At 41.8% G+C, this 16155-nt stretch overlaps 3 protein-coding genes across 4 annotated transcripts; all 3 read right to left on the reverse strand.

Annotated features, from left to right (window-relative positions):
* Positions 1 to 454: 454 nt before the first annotated feature.
* mtg2 (mitochondrial ribosome-associated GTPase 2) lies at positions 455 to 3466 on the reverse strand. Its single transcript, XM_034589679.1, has 6 exons — positions 3016 to 3466; positions 1907 to 2054; positions 1627 to 1742; positions 1306 to 1524; positions 1081 to 1219; positions 455 to 950 (listed from the first exon to the last, which is right to left on the reverse strand). Exons 1-6 carry the CDS (start codon positions 3190 to 3192, stop codon positions 556 to 558), a joined length of 1194 nt encoding a protein of 397 aa, XP_034445570.1. The 5' UTR covers positions 3193 to 3466; the 3' UTR covers positions 455 to 555.
* A 566-nt stretch (positions 3467 to 4032) lies between these two features.
* On the reverse strand, positions 4033 to 12587 carry LOC117764139 (calcium-responsive transactivator-like). Of its 2 annotated transcripts, XM_034589683.1 has the most exons (11): positions 12455 to 12587; positions 11533 to 11609; positions 11356 to 11440; positions 10929 to 11061; positions 10294 to 10536; positions 9367 to 9531; positions 7558 to 7659; positions 6948 to 7040; positions 6685 to 6804; positions 6465 to 6592; positions 4033 to 6048 (listed from the first exon to the last, which is right to left on the reverse strand). In XM_034589683.1, the coding sequence occupies exons 1-11, from the start codon at positions 12521 to 12523 to the stop codon at positions 6022 to 6024; spliced, it is 1242 nt and encodes a 413-aa protein (XP_034445574.1). In that variant the 5' UTR covers positions 12524 to 12587; the 3' UTR covers positions 4033 to 6021. The 2 variants fall into 2 exon arrangements, with proteins under 2 accessions (XP_034445574.1, XP_034445573.1); XM_034589682.1 differs by lacking the exon at positions 7558 to 7659.
* A 789-nt stretch (positions 12588 to 13376) lies between these two features.
* lsm14b (LSM family member 14B) lies at positions 13377 to 15838 on the reverse strand. Its single transcript, XM_034589681.1, has 8 exons — positions 15639 to 15838; positions 15397 to 15560; positions 15153 to 15282; positions 14841 to 15035; positions 14646 to 14732; positions 14403 to 14564; positions 14088 to 14223; positions 13377 to 14004 (listed from the first exon to the last, which is right to left on the reverse strand). Exons 1-8 carry the CDS (start codon positions 15757 to 15759, stop codon positions 13851 to 13853), a joined length of 1149 nt encoding a protein of 382 aa, XP_034445572.1. The 5' UTR covers positions 15760 to 15838; the 3' UTR covers positions 13377 to 13850.
* Positions 15839 to 16155: the final 317 nt, after the last annotated feature.

A 16155-nucleotide genomic window follows, 5' to 3' on the forward strand; every position in this document is an offset into this window, starting at 1 on the left:
CAATTTGTTTCTGTTCTGCTTATTCATCAGTTTTCTATATTTTAATTATTTACCTCTATTTCTCCATTAAGCTCGATTGGCCTTTGGAGCTGAATAAGCAGTGATTAAATAAGACACATCACAATAAGTTGTTTAACCACAACAGGTTCAATTGGAAATGTTATGTGATACATGCCCTCTGCTGGTTCATTTGGGAACTGGAAACACAGTATTTCCGTGTCCCCGAGGTTTTGATGTCCAGGATTTGTCTCAAAATCATACCTGGAAATCTTCATGTGCACAAATATCCATCTTCAGAGTGTTTTTATTTGTATTATTTGTCTAGAGGTGACAGCTAGTTGTTAATCCTAACACTACATTAAAACATTTTCAAGAAATTCCCCCCAAAACAACGATATTCCAGTGTTTTCAGCATATGTTGGACGTCATTAATAAAAAACAAACATTACATTGCCTTGTTTATTTATTTATTAAGCAAATAAATACATTATTCATCTTCCAGTGTGTATATACATTACAGAGATATCAGTAAAGCAAAAGGAAATCTTTTTTTTGCTACCACTTAGTGGGTTTTCCTTCCCCACCACCTTGTCCTTGGAGGTAGCCGTCATACAGCTCCCTGAGGTGGAGGATGAGCTCCTCTGTGTTCTGTCCAGCGAGAGCCGACACGGGAATGACCCGCTCCATGACAAGGCTCTTCAGAGTCTCCAGCTTCTCCCGGGCCTCGGGCAGGTCCATTTTGTTGGCTATGATGGCCTGAGGCCGCTGGGACAGACCAGGCTCATACTGGTCCAGCTCATAACGTAAATGTTGGAGCTGAGTCCAGGGCTCTGGGGCGGACAGGTCCAGGACGAAGAGGAGGAAACGACAGCGCTCTATGTGACGCAGGAAAGAGATGCCCAGGCCTCGATTTAGATGGGCTCCTCGGATGATGCCTGGGATGTCAGCAACTACACAGAGCGAGGGTAAGAGTGGCACACGTTATATTGTGTTTTACTGTTATGCTGAAAAAGATCAAATTTAAACTTTTTTATTTTGTAAAATAATAAACAATACATGAAATAATTAAAAACCATCTACCTGCAACTTGCTCATGATCCCTGTAACTGACAATTCCTACATGTGGGCTGAGTGTGGTGAATGGGTAAGCAGCCACAGCAGGCCTGGCATTGGATATGGCTCTCAACAACGAGGATTTCCCAGCATTAGGAAAACCCACCTGATGGGATATTAATTAAAACAGGTCCAAAAAAACATGTTTGTGGTGTTGAAAAGCAATATGTCAATGTTTAAAAATGTTCTCACCAGTCCTGCGTGTGCCATGGTGCGTAGCTCCAGCTGAAGGACCCTCTCCTCTCCTGGCACGCCTGAGGTTGCCGTCATGGGGGCTCGGTTCTCATTGGACAGAAAGAATCGATTCCCTTTGCCTCCGGCCCCTCCAAATACAGCCAGATACTCCAGCCCGTGTTCAGAGAGGTCCACTACAGTTTTCCCCTCCTCCTTCACCACAGTGCCTAATGGTACCTTTACAAGTAGAAGAATCACACAGGCAAGGTGAGGGTGACGAAACATGACACAAGAATTTATAAATGAAAAAGGGATTCATGATCAAATGCATGGACTCACAGAAACGTAGGTTGAGCTGCCGTTCCGACCATAACAGTTCTTGCTGCCACCCGATTGGCCATCCTCTCCCTTATACAGCGGAACTACTTGTGCCAAGGATTTGACAAACCGATTCGCTGAAAGCACGCAAATGAACAATAAGGAACATGGACGCATGATGTGATATAATGCTGAATGGAGGGAGCTCTGTCAGGGGCTGTGTTGTGTTTTGCGTTTTTTTTGTGTGTAGTAAGTGTAGGAATGGAAAGTGTAGAAGATACGTCATTGAATAACAACTTACCCTTGATAATGATGCTTCCTCCATCACCTCCATTCCCCCCATCCGGTCCACCCCACTCTTTTCGGGGCTCACTGTGAAAGCAGCAGGCACCTTTACCCCCGGACCCGGCCATCAGCTTCACACGGCGATGGTCCACAAAGTGACGGGTCTACGGGGCCACATGAAAGAACAGTTACACAGCTGAGTGACCCACACTTCAGCAGGTCACCATGAACACAACACTATAGGCTGGATTTCACCAAGAGCATGTGCAGATTCTACATAAAGTGGATTAGCTGTGGATAAAACTTTTAACTTTATGAAAGTGTAGAAATGTTCACTCCTTTTTTAGATGTTTTGGGCTTTTGAGATAAATTCATCTGGTATAAGTATGAAGTATTTTATTAAAATCATTATTAATGTCACACGATGAAGAATACATAGTGTTGCATCATAAATCCTCAGTTAACCAAGTGTTGAATTGAATCAGACTTAGATTAGTGCTGGTCAATTAAAAAAAATGTATCACCATTAATGTCACATTATCATTTCTTCTTAGTTTAAAGATGTTTTAAACTCTTCTATGTGGGCAGAGAATGACAAACACTTACAAAACTATTAACAATGCAAAACCAACACGTTGACATATATCATACTTTTGTTGTATTACAATTAATTAACATTATATTACAATAATTATTAATAAGGTTCCATTACCCACCAGCTCTACAGAATATATATTAAAATAAAAAATAAAAAATTACCAGATGATCTTTCATTCATTTTAAAATATCACAGGAGGAAGGTGATGTTTTTAACTGAGCAAATAATCCAACTACATGACATTAATCTTACTTTATTATCAATATTAAGGCAGTTGATATTAATATATGTCATATATAGAATCTACTGTATGTGTCTAGTCTTTTATTTTATATAAACAAATTAAATTTTGCCAAGTAAATAATCAAAACAAAATATTACATACATATATTTAATGCATATCATTAAATAACATAAACAGGATGCTGAATGAGCAACACGCGGCTCAGTGTGCAGGACGTTTTGGAGGAAGTGTTCAGCTCAAGATGCTGAAACATGGCGGAAAGGTAAACAACACAGTAACTTACCAGCTTCTTCTCCGTCATCTCTCCCTTGCTCTGCTGTCCTCGGGCTTTAGCGCACACGGCGCAGGAGGAGCTGACATGTCTGACCAGCTTCAGTCCCTTTCCCCTGAACTCGAGTCCCGACATGATGTCCGGGGGAAGACACCGAGGGATTCGAACCCTCCACAACGCCGCCAACATTATTTCTGAGAAGCTAGTTAGTTAGCTTAGTTAGCTTGGTCAGTTAGCTTACATCTGTTCAGCTGTGTCTCCATTAACATCTTTAACAGTGAGAGAAAATAGGAAAACACCCGCATGCGTCGCGTTGTTATTTCACGTTGCACATTAACGTCTCTGGAAAAGTGAAGGAAAGTCAAATAACACAAATCTTCCTCATGCTCAAGGGTCACGTTAGAAAGCTACGGAGACTGTGAAGGGACAATTCAGACACCTGTGTGGGCCTCTATCGCCCCCTCTGTGTTGGAAGGGGACAGGACAGGAGCACCAAAAGCAAAAATGTAACTAAATAAGTTTTTCTGGGCCATTAAAAATGTGATATTAAAATTAACAGTGTAATCTTTTGTTTTCTGGAAGAATTCATATTTTAAGCTGTGTTTTAAGAAGGTTGTTGGTTAGATACAGTTTAAAATAAAGTACAAAGTACAAAGATATGTTGTTCACAAGGTGCAGGGATGACGTGGGGATTTGACAATGTGTCTTTATTTGGTCATTTAATATTTATTGTTCCTGAATCTATCTTCCTCTCTTTTTTGCTATAAATAACAATGCAAATTTGTTAATATTTGATTTCGGGTATGTAAGTGCATGAGTCTGAGTGCATGTTTGTAAATAATTCTTTTTTCTGGGTTGTTTTTCATTTGTTTGTATAATCACTCTTTATTTAGATGTTTGAAATAAATAAAAATGAAAGAATGAAATTGGTCGTTAGTCAAATGTGATATTTAGATGCAACCTTTCAGCACTTTTATAAAATGTGCAATATTGATTTATATATACACAAAAATACACAAAATGCAGACGTACCAGAGGTGAATGTCAGTTTATTTTTCTATAACAAACAGTAACAAAAGACAGCAGAAAAGATCAGGCAATGCAGTCATACAATAGATAAGTAGATAAGATTCATATTTGGATTATACACACCAAACTTGACTTCCACCCGCTCACTCTCTCTCTCTCTCTTTATCACACATGCAAACACAGACACGCACACAAACAGGTCATACGAGCCACATCAGTGATTACACACGACAGAGAACTGGAAAATACTTGTCATATCGTACATGTTCAGGTCACAGTAAAATGAAACACTGACACAGATTCATCGTAGTACAGAGAAGCCTGTGATTGTCACTGTCGAGTGGTACATTGTTATTCAGCTGTTTGACAGCCACGTATCGCTCATTCTCGATTAACCCTGCAAAATGACTGCATCTGTTGTGCTCATTCCCCACTGAGGTACGTAGAGTTACTACAGGATATACTGCAAAGCTGAACCCGCACACAAATAACCCTTTATAATCCATATTACTGATTTAACTGGAGGAAACGGAGAAAGTGACCAGATGTGTCTGATTTCTTTTAAATCAATAAATCGACAACATAATATATGCCCACACAGAATGATAGATGGACAGACAGGCAGACAGATAGATGATAAAATAAATATGTAAAATAAGGCAAGTGTGCTTGTACACCATCTAAAAACTAAAAACTAACCTTCTATACCCCTTTGTCCAATTTGTTTGCATTACTTCCTTGATCTAATACAATACAGATGATTGATAAAGTTTTCACCGACAAAAAACGGAAGGGGTGAGTTTTATGTTCTGTTCAGACAGATAAATAAATTAAACACACATTTCTGAAATATGATGCATCAAAAACACATTCCATAACATTAAATAAACATAGACTCTGCCATGATTATAAGTCAAGAAATTACAAACAGTAAAGTGAAAGTTTATAAGAGCCAACCTCAACATGACTGACTGAGTGTATTGCACTTTTTAAAGCAGAGGTGCAGGACACGTGACTGTTCCTGTGTTACTTTGGCTTTTTGAGGATCATTTGTTGAAAAAAAAAAAAAAAAACGAAACAGGCTTAATTGCACTACAATACGAAATATCAAATAATACACATACTGTCACTGCAAATTAAAGTGCAAGACAAAGTAGCAATAATTTTTTATGAAAAATTCTTATTGAATGGGAGTATAACACCTCTGAACTCTGTGTGTCTGTGCAGGGCAATGCCACTGCAGACATAAGAGTCAAAAATACAACCACAGCGTCTGATCATCATGGACAATGACAAACACACTTGAGTCTTGATCAGTCAACTATCAACCATGTAGACATATGTAGAGTGAAAACATGTAATGTTCGACCACACGGCAACACGTCACAGTTTGACTAACACGGACAAACCACCCCGATCAAGTCAGCTTAAAGGACCAAACATTTTCACCTTCATAGAATTCAATCCCATTAGTGTAAGATATAAGAGCGAGTCTACGAGAGTCAAAGCAAAATCTGGACTGAGTCTATTAGATTTATATTAAGGAGCGTTTCCCTCAAGGCCAGTTTGCTTTTTATAGCCACAGTCTCACGAACCACAGTCTCGCGTCTCTGTGCACCAAAAAAGAACAAAAAGGAAGAACGGCTTCTAAAATGAAATCAAAGCGGAGGATATGATAAAGATGAACAGAGACAAGTGAAAGGCAAAGACAAAGAAAGAAGATAAGGACATAGGCCGGATTCTTTATCGAATGACGTAACTGCTCCTTTTTAGTACTGAAATTCCTCCATATGGAAGGTCGACATTAACCTTGTTTCTATACGCTACCTGATAAAAAGCAAAAAAGGAAGCATAATTTGTTTTCCTCTGCAAAAATGAAAATCAATGTCATAATGAAAGGATAATAAATGTGATGCAGCCAGGTCTTCTAATCCACAGCTGAGCTCAGTGCGTCTCATTCTCTTCCAACGCGAAAACAATGTGGTGCTTTTATTGCTGAAAATTCCCATACTGACCCTGCAACGCAAGATGATTCACACTGAGAGGCTGGATTGGATCTCACACATTTTGCTGCCCACTTTTTAGTTTTTGTTACCACAGAATACATCCCATAATTAGTACATGCATCCGCTTTCTTAATGTTTTATGCAAAATCATATGTGGGAACAGGACGCAAGGTTTTAGATCATTGGGTATTATCGTAAAATTTAAGTTAGAAAAGTTCGTCTAGATCAAGAAAGTATTTATCCCTTGTTACACCTACATTAGCAAATATCTTTACATGGAAAATCAGATTATGGCCTTAAGCACCTACAAATTTTGTTTTCTAACTTAAATAGTTGAAAGTTGACAGATTTTATCATCTAAAATGAGCCTATTGACCTGTATCGTATATATTTTTGATAAATGTTTAAAATGCATTAGTCATGTACCTGTTCATAAGCGTAGGGCCTCTGTGTCTGTGCTCCAGGGCCTCCCTGGGACGAGCGGTAGGAACCATACTGTTGGCTTTGACCCTGTTGATACTGTGCATACTGGGAGGATCCACCCTGGCCAGGCCCTGCGGAGGAGCGGTTACACTCAAGAAAATTGCTCGTTGTGTTTATGTTTGTTTGAAAGCACAAAATACTGTAGGATCTAGATTGTTCTAACCGTATCCCTGTGGCTGTCCTGTGTAGCCTTGTTGAGACGAGTACTGCTGTTGGCTGAAGGACTGCTGCTGGCCAGAGCTCTGCTGATACTGGGCTTGCTGTTGGCTGTACTGAGAGTTACCTGGAGGTGCACATGCATAAGCATCTGTCAGCTATTACATCTGTGAGTTAGTCCTTTACTAAAGTTTTGGTTGGAAAGCCCTCAGACAAACGGAGGCATGAAGGTTCAGGAAAATACACCTAATAAAGACAAAAAGCTGTTACCTCCTTCGTAGTAGTGCTGTGAGGTTTCGTCGAATGACCTGTCGTAGCCTTGCTCGCCGTATGAAGACTGTTGATATGAGAACTCTCCGTGACCTGCAGAGAACAGGATTCAACACATGCAACAACTCCTCTGCAAACTTACACACAGAAGATACATTTTTATCAACAGTGTGCAGCTGAAAAATTCACACGTGTAAAAACAAAGTTAAAACCACAGATATTTTACGAGGCTTCTCACTTCAGCATTATGCACAAAGCACAAAGAAACACCCCGGAGGAAATATGCGTTCTCTCCTGAACACAACTGCTACAGAACTGACTGAAATCTGAAATTCCGGCACACCAAAGGGGACAGTATGGACACAGACACAGTGGGAGGAAACATAATTGTGACCAATGTTAGTCTTTTGCAATTTCTTTTTAATACTTTTCATCTCCCACAGTTAAGGTAAAAAGGACAATGACTGGGCGTTAGAGCGGAATGCTTCAGCACTGGTGTAAATAAGGCTCAGGCCTGTGGGGTTGCAGTAAAAGGAAATGGCCTGACCCATAATGGGGATTTGTGTGTTTGAGAGCTGGGTGTATAAAGTTTATGGATGTGCATGATTACCATCAGGGTAATACTGCTGGTTTTTGGGCTCGCTGGAGCTCTGAGTGTGTCCATACTGCTCTCCGTAGAACTCGTCTTGTCCCATGTGCTGCTGTGCAGATCCTGCAAGACAGGCGACACCACGAACGGTTAAACAGCTGGAGACTAACGGGGCTGCGCCAGGTCACTTGAACAATTTAGGTTCTCTGAAGGAGTGTGTGAGCATGTGTGTGTATTAATAATAATAAAAGTTGCAACAGACAATTTTGTTATTTGACAACCTTTTAAGGAGTCATCATTTATCTCTGAGGCAAAAAGGGGGAAAATGATAGTATTATGGATTAATATTTTATATTTTTTATTATAATCATATATTGGACCATTTTAGTGGGAGGGGGATGTTAATAAAAATATGAAGAAAGTTTCTTCTGGCCAACGCAAACTTTAGAGACACTAACTAAAGTGAACCGAGTAAATAATTCCATGGAAAGATTGTACAAGATGTAATTTGGAGGAGAAAATGAGGATTGCAGAAAGCCAGCTATCAGGCTTCAGAGAGAGGCTTCTCCATCTGTCCTCTGCTCGGTGGTGGTGTGCAGAAAGTCCAGATTCCACTCCTTCATTTACCCTTTCAATTTGATCTAAAATACTCAGGAAACCAACAGAACAAAAGAAAACTCTCTGGAAGATGCAGCAAAAGACCCAAGCAAAGTCTAATCTTCTCTCCAAACCACAAAGGACCCAATAGTGTACAAATACAGCTATGAGCTACAGGACTAATAAAAAAACAAAAAACACTTTCATAGCAACAAATCTGACATGTCCCAATATGACCAAGGAGCCACAGTTGAAACAGACGCCCTAGCAACAGACCCACAACCAATCAGGGATGAGGCTGGACGAGTCACCTGGGTTAACTATGGACGAAAACAATTCTGAAACGTGGTTCTATTTGGAAATACATCACCCAGTCATGCAGGGATAACAGTGCACCAGGTTGAATGAGGACTTACAACCATGGGCCGTTGCCCTGGAAACGGTTTCCCATTCTTTTTATACATCAGAGCTACTATGTGCCTCTTCTTCAAAAGATATAACAGGGCAGGGTGCAGCTATTATTAGGCACACGCTGACACAGCACACATTAAGTGACTTACAAAGACAGGAACTTAATGGGACGTGAGTGATACATCGCCAGTCTGCCTCTTAAAGCGGCAGGAAGGCAACTGGGATGGATTCATTAGTTCACTTTTAATATGGCTCTCACTTTATGGTGGCTAATTAATACCATGATGCAGTGAAAATACTTATCAGGGGACAGAAAACAGCCATTCTAACGACCAGTGGATGGTCCAAGTGGTCCCACAGACACTCGCGTCCATCCACTGATGTATGCCACCACTCAAACACACCACAACAAACCAAGCCCACTGTTTAAAGGAGACGTATTGTGCTTTTTCAGATGCTCTTTAGTGTGTTATGAAGGTTTTTGTGTCGTGTTAAAGTTGTGCAAAGAGGGAGCTCCTCTTCTCCCCAGAAAACGCTGAGACGAGTCATCAGCAGACTGCCCGATACTTCCAGGGAATTGTGATGTCATGTAATATTTGTATGATGCACACCTAGCAGCTAGTCTGGCAAGGAGCTAAAACCGTGCATTTTGGGGCCGAGGAAGAAAACAGGAGCTGCAGCGATGGACAGTCTGTGGAACGTGAGGAGTTTTCTGAACATTGGAGCATGTAAACATTTTCAAGCAATAACCCAAATCAAACATGTGAACCTGATTGGGAGCATTACACGTCTCCTTTAACCAAAGTGGCATGGATCACCTACCTTGCTGTGAAGAGCGGTAGGATCCAATGGGCCTCTGAGTCATCAAACTGTTTCCTTGACTGCCCTGACCCATCATGCCCATGACCTGCTGTCCCTGATAGTGTTGGCCCCCAGCCTGAGCTGAGGAGTACTGCGGAGTGGCAGATTGTTGGTGCATCATGGAGACTAAAGGAAGGAGGTGGGATTGTGGAGAGATCTCACACATTAATATGCACAGAGGAACTCTATGCACGTTTCAGCATTCAACCGCATACACAACATTCAGGGAACTGTGCAAAATTAAACTGACAAATAAACGAATGTAGGAGGAGGACCATGCCAATAAGGGCACAGGGATAAAGCCAAAATGGGTCCAGAGCAGTCAGTGGCCTCTTTAAAGAAACAATCTTTTTTGGGACAAGATGCTGCTCTGAAGAGTAAATGCAAACAAAGCCAGTGAAGTCAGTGCATAAACAGAGGTGCAGGATGTACACACAGACATCCAGGGAGAGGAGGGCTGCATCTCAGGGTCAAGGGTCAGAGATTAGAAGAGGTAAAGCCTGGAGCAGGAGGGAGGAGGGAGGAGGCGGCACACCTCCCTGATAAACTGAATGTGTCTGGTTGTTTTGATGGTTACACTGCGTCGACAGGTCGGGATTTACAGATCGATGAATGCATGTAGGCAAATGCATTTAAGCAAGATCAAGGGGGAGTTCGTCATGGACACATTCTGATGTATTTCAGAAATCATCCAACTAGTTTATGGTTGTATGGTTCAACCTTGAACTTTATTTCCTTTACTCCCTTCCTCTCATATCATATTCCCGAATCTTGCATCATACCAAAATAAAGAACAAGTCAGACATCTTGTATCTTAACAGTGTAGTTTATAGAAGTGTTCCCTTCCATAGAAAATCTGATTACTGGGCTCTTCTTCCCCTGGCTCACCTTGGTTGGACTGCATGTTGAGGTTGCTGCAGGAGGAGGAGGAAGAGGAGGAGGAGGAAGAGCCATAACCAGGGCTCTGAATCATGCTGCCCTGGGAGGAGGGTGCAGCATGGCTGTAGCCGGAGGCCGAGGAAGAGGCCGAGGCTGAGCCACCGTAACTGCTGGCTGGCAGGCTGAGGGCTGTCGAGGGAAGGGCCGACTGCGTCTGACCCGACTGCTGCTGCATGGGGGCATGGCTGGAGCCTGACGACACACACGCACAGTCAGAGCAGCCAGCACTCGTTCCCATGTGCTACCACATTAATCACGGCCCCACATTCAGTTCATCTTTAAAGGACGTTATGCAAGGATAGATTCATGAGATGGGTGTTAATGACGTGTTTAGAGATGGATGAGAGGAAATAAAGGCAGCAAAAGTTCCTGCAAACAAACAATTGGATTATTGGATGAATGTGTGACCATAGATACGCAGGCAATAAAGAGGAGAGGCAGATACAACAGCATGACAGACCGGACATGCTGTTGTATCTGCAGACCAACATGCGGCAATGTGAGGATCAGACAAGGTCTCAGGACAGAGGACGGACAACAGCAGTGAGCTGTATTATGTGCAGACACCAAGTCTGAACTCTCACCATTGCTCATCTGGCTCTGCATCATCGATGTGGGGGCCAGTCCCGGGGCCATGGTGTCGTTGAGGTTGCTGGGAGCGTGCCCCCCACTCGGACCCATCCCTCCAGGACCCATTGGCATACTGGAAGTGGGAGGCTAAAAGGTTGAAAACATGTTCAATAACTTTATTGGCAGTCACAATTTAACAAAATTAAGATTTGTTTTACACAGTATGCATCTATATTTGCTGTTCTCCATTCATTTTCCTTTACTCATTCCTGTTTTGACTCAGTGTGCTATGATGTTCACATTTAGAATACAAGAGGACAAAGTACATGGAAAACAGAAAGTGAGTAATTTGTTCCAGAACTAACTTCCTTTAATGCCATGGAACGGATTTATTTTAACATTAAAGGAGAATATGATGGAAATGGTTTGACGAGGACTCACCGCAGGTAGAAGTGACTGCATGTTCTGATTTGAATCTGCTATCGTGGCCAAGTAGACAAGGTTTCTGTGCAGGACCTGCTGATACCTGTCGAAACACACCAGCTTTAGTTCATCACGTTTGCCTTATTGTGAGATGTACAAGGCATTGGTCAGGAAGGGAGAAAAGGGGAAACTTACTGTGTGCATTCAGCTGTCTTCCCTTTGCTTTGGTAGTCCATTATACATTGTATTAAATAATGATTTTCATCCAGCATCTTTGGGAGACAATAAAACAACTTCAGTTGTATCTGAGGCCAGAGTGCATGGTCCATTATTCACAATGATTCGTCCTTTTAAGGCATTAGAGTGATCATGTCCTGGATTCTGAGAACTTCACCCAGCCTGGAACATTTTTCTGGGTCAGTTTCATTTCTTTCTTTTTTTTTGTTCCATAATGGAGTCAAATCAAATAGCAGCCTCTCAGTCTTTATTTAGGACACCGCTTGAAATCTGCTTTCATGGATCAGTAGTGCCTCTTTTTTTTTTTTTAACCAGGACGTTTCAGTCAAGGGTAAGAGCAGCAGGAGATGATCGTGCGGTTGTTGCTCAGTTTCTTTCTCTCCACCCTACACGACCCTGCTTTTACACACACACACACACACACACACACACACACAGATTGTCTTCCAATACAGCGAGTGTCCAAAATAATACGACCAAATGAGACACTGTGTGCTGTTGCAACCTATAATAATCCACACAACCCAGCAAACGCGGTGTGATTTGAAATGTGCCAACAATAATTTGAATCTGATCCATTTCACATTCCAAGAAAACACTAATTTGTTGAGGTAACAAACGCCAGAAATTGCAGCATCACAGAAAACCCGCCTGAGCGCTGTGCGTAAAAAGCGGTCGCCTGCTCCTTGGCACTATCACGGCTTTGTTTGGTTTCGCACCTTCACTCGACTGCAACGCTACAATACCAGTTGCCATTTCTTCTGATGTTCACCACTTCCACTGCACTGGCGACGGATTGTCACTCCCCTCCCATCATCCATCCATCCATCCACACAGACGGACAGGAGCGTCCAATCCGTGCGTATGGATTGTGGTTTACCTTTTGGATCGTCTGCTGCGTCACCTCCCCTTTACTCCTGGGGCGCGCCGACGAAAACGCCACCGACATTTTGTCATGTGAAATAAAAGCGCTTCTTTTACTCGAATATGTATTATATTGAGCGCTGCCCTCTATTTGGTTGGGTAGTTTCTCTATTACTGGGAAATAGGGGTATTTACAAAGCCAGACTTCTGTTATCAGGGAAGGAAATTAGAAAAACAGCAAATGTCCCTGAATCCAATTAAAGAAATAACGAAGCTGAATGTGTTTTTCGTGGTGTGCGTGCAAATGATTGTGCATATTTAACTGCTACATGATAGAGTGAAATCCCTCTCCCTCTGTTTGTGGTATAGTCCAGACAGTGAGTAGCCTACCAGCTTCCTGCACTGGGGACGAGGTATCCTTTGATTCATTAGAGCCAATCAGTCCACATTGTGTCCGTGGCTGCAAAAGTTTTTTTTTAAACAGAAAAAAATAAAAATGATTTCTTATTCTGGAACCACAGTCCCAAACCAATTTTTTTGAAATAACACCTGACGCATTACTTTAATGTGAAAGAACCTCAGCTCAGTTTTCATATTAAGTTACAGCAGCAACTAATACAAAGCCATAATTAAAATATATTTGTTATATGTCAAGGGGAAAACATGTTACCTCCTCCAAATCGAAATACAAGGAACGTGTCTGCCTGCAACAGAACGTATGATCTGTATGGTCCCACCCAACGTTTCCATGTATTGATATGATAATGGTTACTTCTGCACAAAGACTATTGAAATATAATGTGTACTGCAGTAGCATCAGAGAACATGAGACGATCAGCATTTCCCCCTTTATTTACATTATTCTCACTTGTTGATTCAATACGACAGAATAAAGCAGTGACAAGATTTAACCTTTAAATACATTTAAGTTCAGTTCATTTTATGTTAATATTCACAATTTACAACATTCTTTAATGAAATATAATTAAAGTATGACAAGTATTCAAGAGGCAATACCCAACTTTTTTGAAAATAAACACATTTTAGAAGTGAAATTTGTCAAGTAGAAAAAAATTAATTCAATATTCACTTCCCCATTTAATAATTAAAAAAAGTATATATTCAGGCAAATATCCTGAAGGGAAGATTAATGTGCAATGCATCCATATTCAAACTGGAGACGGATGAAAAATAAATCTTTGTAATATGAATTGAGGATAACTGACTAAGGTGGAAAAACAAAAGATAATTTTTCATACAGTGTTAACAGAGTTACTTATGTTGCTCATTATGCCAAAAACACGCAGACACAGGTAAGTGGCAGCAGCCCCAGTAGTTATACACAAGGGAAATAGTCACAGGAAGCTGTGGGGATGATTTTGCTTTAGTGCCCTGGTATCAAACGCTGACCTTTACATCTGTCCACTCCTGCTTCTGTAAGTAGGTGGAGCAGTGCCCCGTCCTCTTGGTCCAGCGTATCCACCTCTGAAGCCACGGCCCCTCAGGAACCATCCAGGGACCCCGAAAGTCTCCAGATTGCGCTTCCGCTCCTCTGCCCACGTTAGTCTGAAACAGGTCGACAGCAAAAAGGTGTAGATCTACAAACAGACCCAACTCGTGTTAGGATTAAAGAACGCCAGGAGGTTTACCTGAGCATATTATCAGATGAGATGTTGTCAAAGAAGGACTTTGCTTTGTTATAGTAGCATTTTGGTCCAAAATGACCATCCTCTGCTGCCGAGTGCAATTTCTCCTTCTCCTTCTCTTCTACCTCACGATGACCATCTGCAGACAGAAACTCATGTCATGTACCCTGGAGGCTATGTGCAAAACTGCTGTAACTGTCACTACGTTGACCAAATCTGCTGCTAAGCTTCTATACAATTAATTTATTTTGAACGATTGTACACCATCACACGCAAGAGGAGATGAAAAATAGATACATCTGTGTGCATTGAACCAACCTTTCACATTCGTCCTGTCCTGCCCCTCCCTCTCCAGCTCCTCCTTAATAAACTGTGCATTTGAGGAATCAAAATCAAAGTCTGTGTCAAACTTCAGAGTGGGAGATGGAATATTCGCCGCCATCAACTGTCCACGACTGTAGTTCCTGCGTCTCCGAGGTCCTGGAATTAATAATTCTTTAAAAATCATTGTTAATAGCAAATTAATAGGATTTTTACTCATTTATGTACATTAATGATTACCTTGTCTTCTTCGGGATGGTGGCCTGTTTTCATCATTCTGTAGCCGAGCGTCCTGCTGAGCTTTGGGCACAGCTTGGCTGAACTTTGCTTATATATAAATAATAAAAATAGAAGATTGTTTGGAAGTGCACAAATAGGCATATAAGTTATATTAAACACATTTAGGCTTTTATCATTGCAATCCTGCATGCTTACAAGTGGCTCCAGAGACCCGTGAGGATTTGGAGCCCTCTCCTCTGGTCCTTTGGGGCCACCTCCTGTCCCACCACTGCTCCTGCTCCTGGGATGCAGACAAGCCTCCCCTCTGCCTATATCTGTCTACATGGAGGGTTTGAACAGCCTTTTCCACCATGGGGCCCCTTCTTATATGTAAGCCAGGAAGCACAGGCCCTGTATGGATAACATAGTAAAATACCCCAGTATTTAAACAAGTTGCATATCGGGATGTCAGCCAAACTAAAGAAGTAGGGTTATCGGTTTACTAGGAATTTCTGCTCTTTGACTTACCGAGGCCAAGAGCTGCAGCATACTGTTGATTAAGTAGAGAGCTGGCAGCGAGCTGGTTGTAGGCGGGCATCCTCATGGGGCTAAATGGTCCAAGAGCTGAGCAGATGCCTGAAGAACCTGCACTGGATGACTGATTAAAAGAGGTTAACACTATTAAACTCACATTTTATGGGTCTTAATATATATATTTCCTCTTTAACGTTATCGTACTGTGTGGGCTGTGAGCCATGCTGCTCTAGTATACCTGTATTATGGCAGGGTCTGGAGGCAGGCTGTGATGGGATCTTGGAAGTTCACACAGTGATATGTCCTTAATATCGCTTCCCCGGAAAGTGATGTACTCGTAAACATCATCTTTGGGCGGCGTTGGTCTGTCAGTGGGTCGTCCCTCCGTTCCCAAGCACTTGACTAGTTAAAAGACAACGTTTGAGACAAGTGTGCAGAGTGACAGCCATGTTTGAATACTTCAGGCTCGCCACCACTCACCTTTAGCCAGCACCACTGTGGAGTTGACTTTATCGATCGTGTACAGAATCCCCTCGTAACGATTCTGGGCTCTTGAGATTAACCCTATTTTACAGCCAATGTACGGCTTGTCTAAACTCATGGCTGCAGGATGCTCAGGGCTGCTGCGTGCAAACTTCCTCAACACCTCACATGGTGTGACAGCGTCCACACCACGGCGGCAACCAGGAAGCCTTTATAGGTGTGCACACGTGACCTGAAACCACGCCCACAGATTGGCTGAGACGCACCTGGCAGAGTGACGTCATGCACCAATCTACTCTCACGTTCACTCATGATCCGGATTATTTGGCACAATTTAGTTATGATTCTTCAGAAACACTTTAGATAGATAGATAGATAGATAGATAGATAGATGTACTTTATTGATCCCAAATTGGGAAATTGTTGTGTTACAGCAACATGTCAAGGGCATTGCACATAGAACAAAGAACAAAAGACTAAATACAAAAGATGACAAAAAGATGCAAGTGTGCAA

The sequence above is a fragment of the Hippoglossus hippoglossus genome, chromosome 7, assembly GCF_009819705.1.
Source record: "Hippoglossus hippoglossus isolate fHipHip1 chromosome 7, fHipHip1.pri, whole genome shotgun sequence".
Classification (NCBI taxonomy): Eukaryota; Metazoa; Chordata; class Actinopteri; order Pleuronectiformes; family Pleuronectidae; genus Hippoglossus; species Hippoglossus hippoglossus.

Bases quoted from the DNA above. Each gene is read 5' to 3' on its own strand.
- mtg2 (XM_034589679.1), bottom strand. From the start codon at position 3,192: ATGTTGGCGGCGTTGTGGAGGGTTCGAATCCCTCGGTGTCTTCCCCCG. The intron at 1,743-1,906 runs GTAAGTTGTTAT...GCGTGCTTTCAG, and splicing joins AGGAAGCATCATTATCAAGG to CGAATCGGTTTGTCAAATCC. The intron at 951-1,080 runs GTAGATGGTTTT...CGCTCTGTGTAG, and splicing joins GGATCATGAGCAAGTTGCAG to TTGCTGACATCCCAGGCATC.
- LOC117764139 (XM_034589683.1), bottom strand. From the start codon at position 12,523: ATGTCGGTGGCGTTTTCGTCGGCGCGCCCCAGGAGTAAAGGGGAGGTG. The intron at 11,441-11,532 runs GTAAGTTTCCCC...GTGTTTCGACAG, and splicing joins AAGACAGCTGAATGCACACA to GTATCAGCAGGTCCTGCACA. The intron at 7,041-7,557 runs GTAATCATGCAC...TGTTCTCTGCAG, and splicing joins CCAGCAGTATTACCCTGATG to GTCACGGAGAGTTCTCATAT.
- lsm14b (XM_034589681.1), bottom strand. From the start codon at position 15,759: ATGAGTTTAGACAAGCCGTACATTGGCTGTAAAATAGGGTTAATCTCA. The intron at 15,283-15,396 runs GTATACTAGAGC...TCTTTTAATCAG, and splicing joins CAGACCCTGCCATAATACAG to TCATCCAGTGCAGGTTCTTC. The intron at 14,733-14,840 runs GTAAGCATGCAG...TTTATATATAAG, and splicing joins ACGGGTCTCTGGAGCCACTT to CAAAGTTCAGCCAAGCTGTG.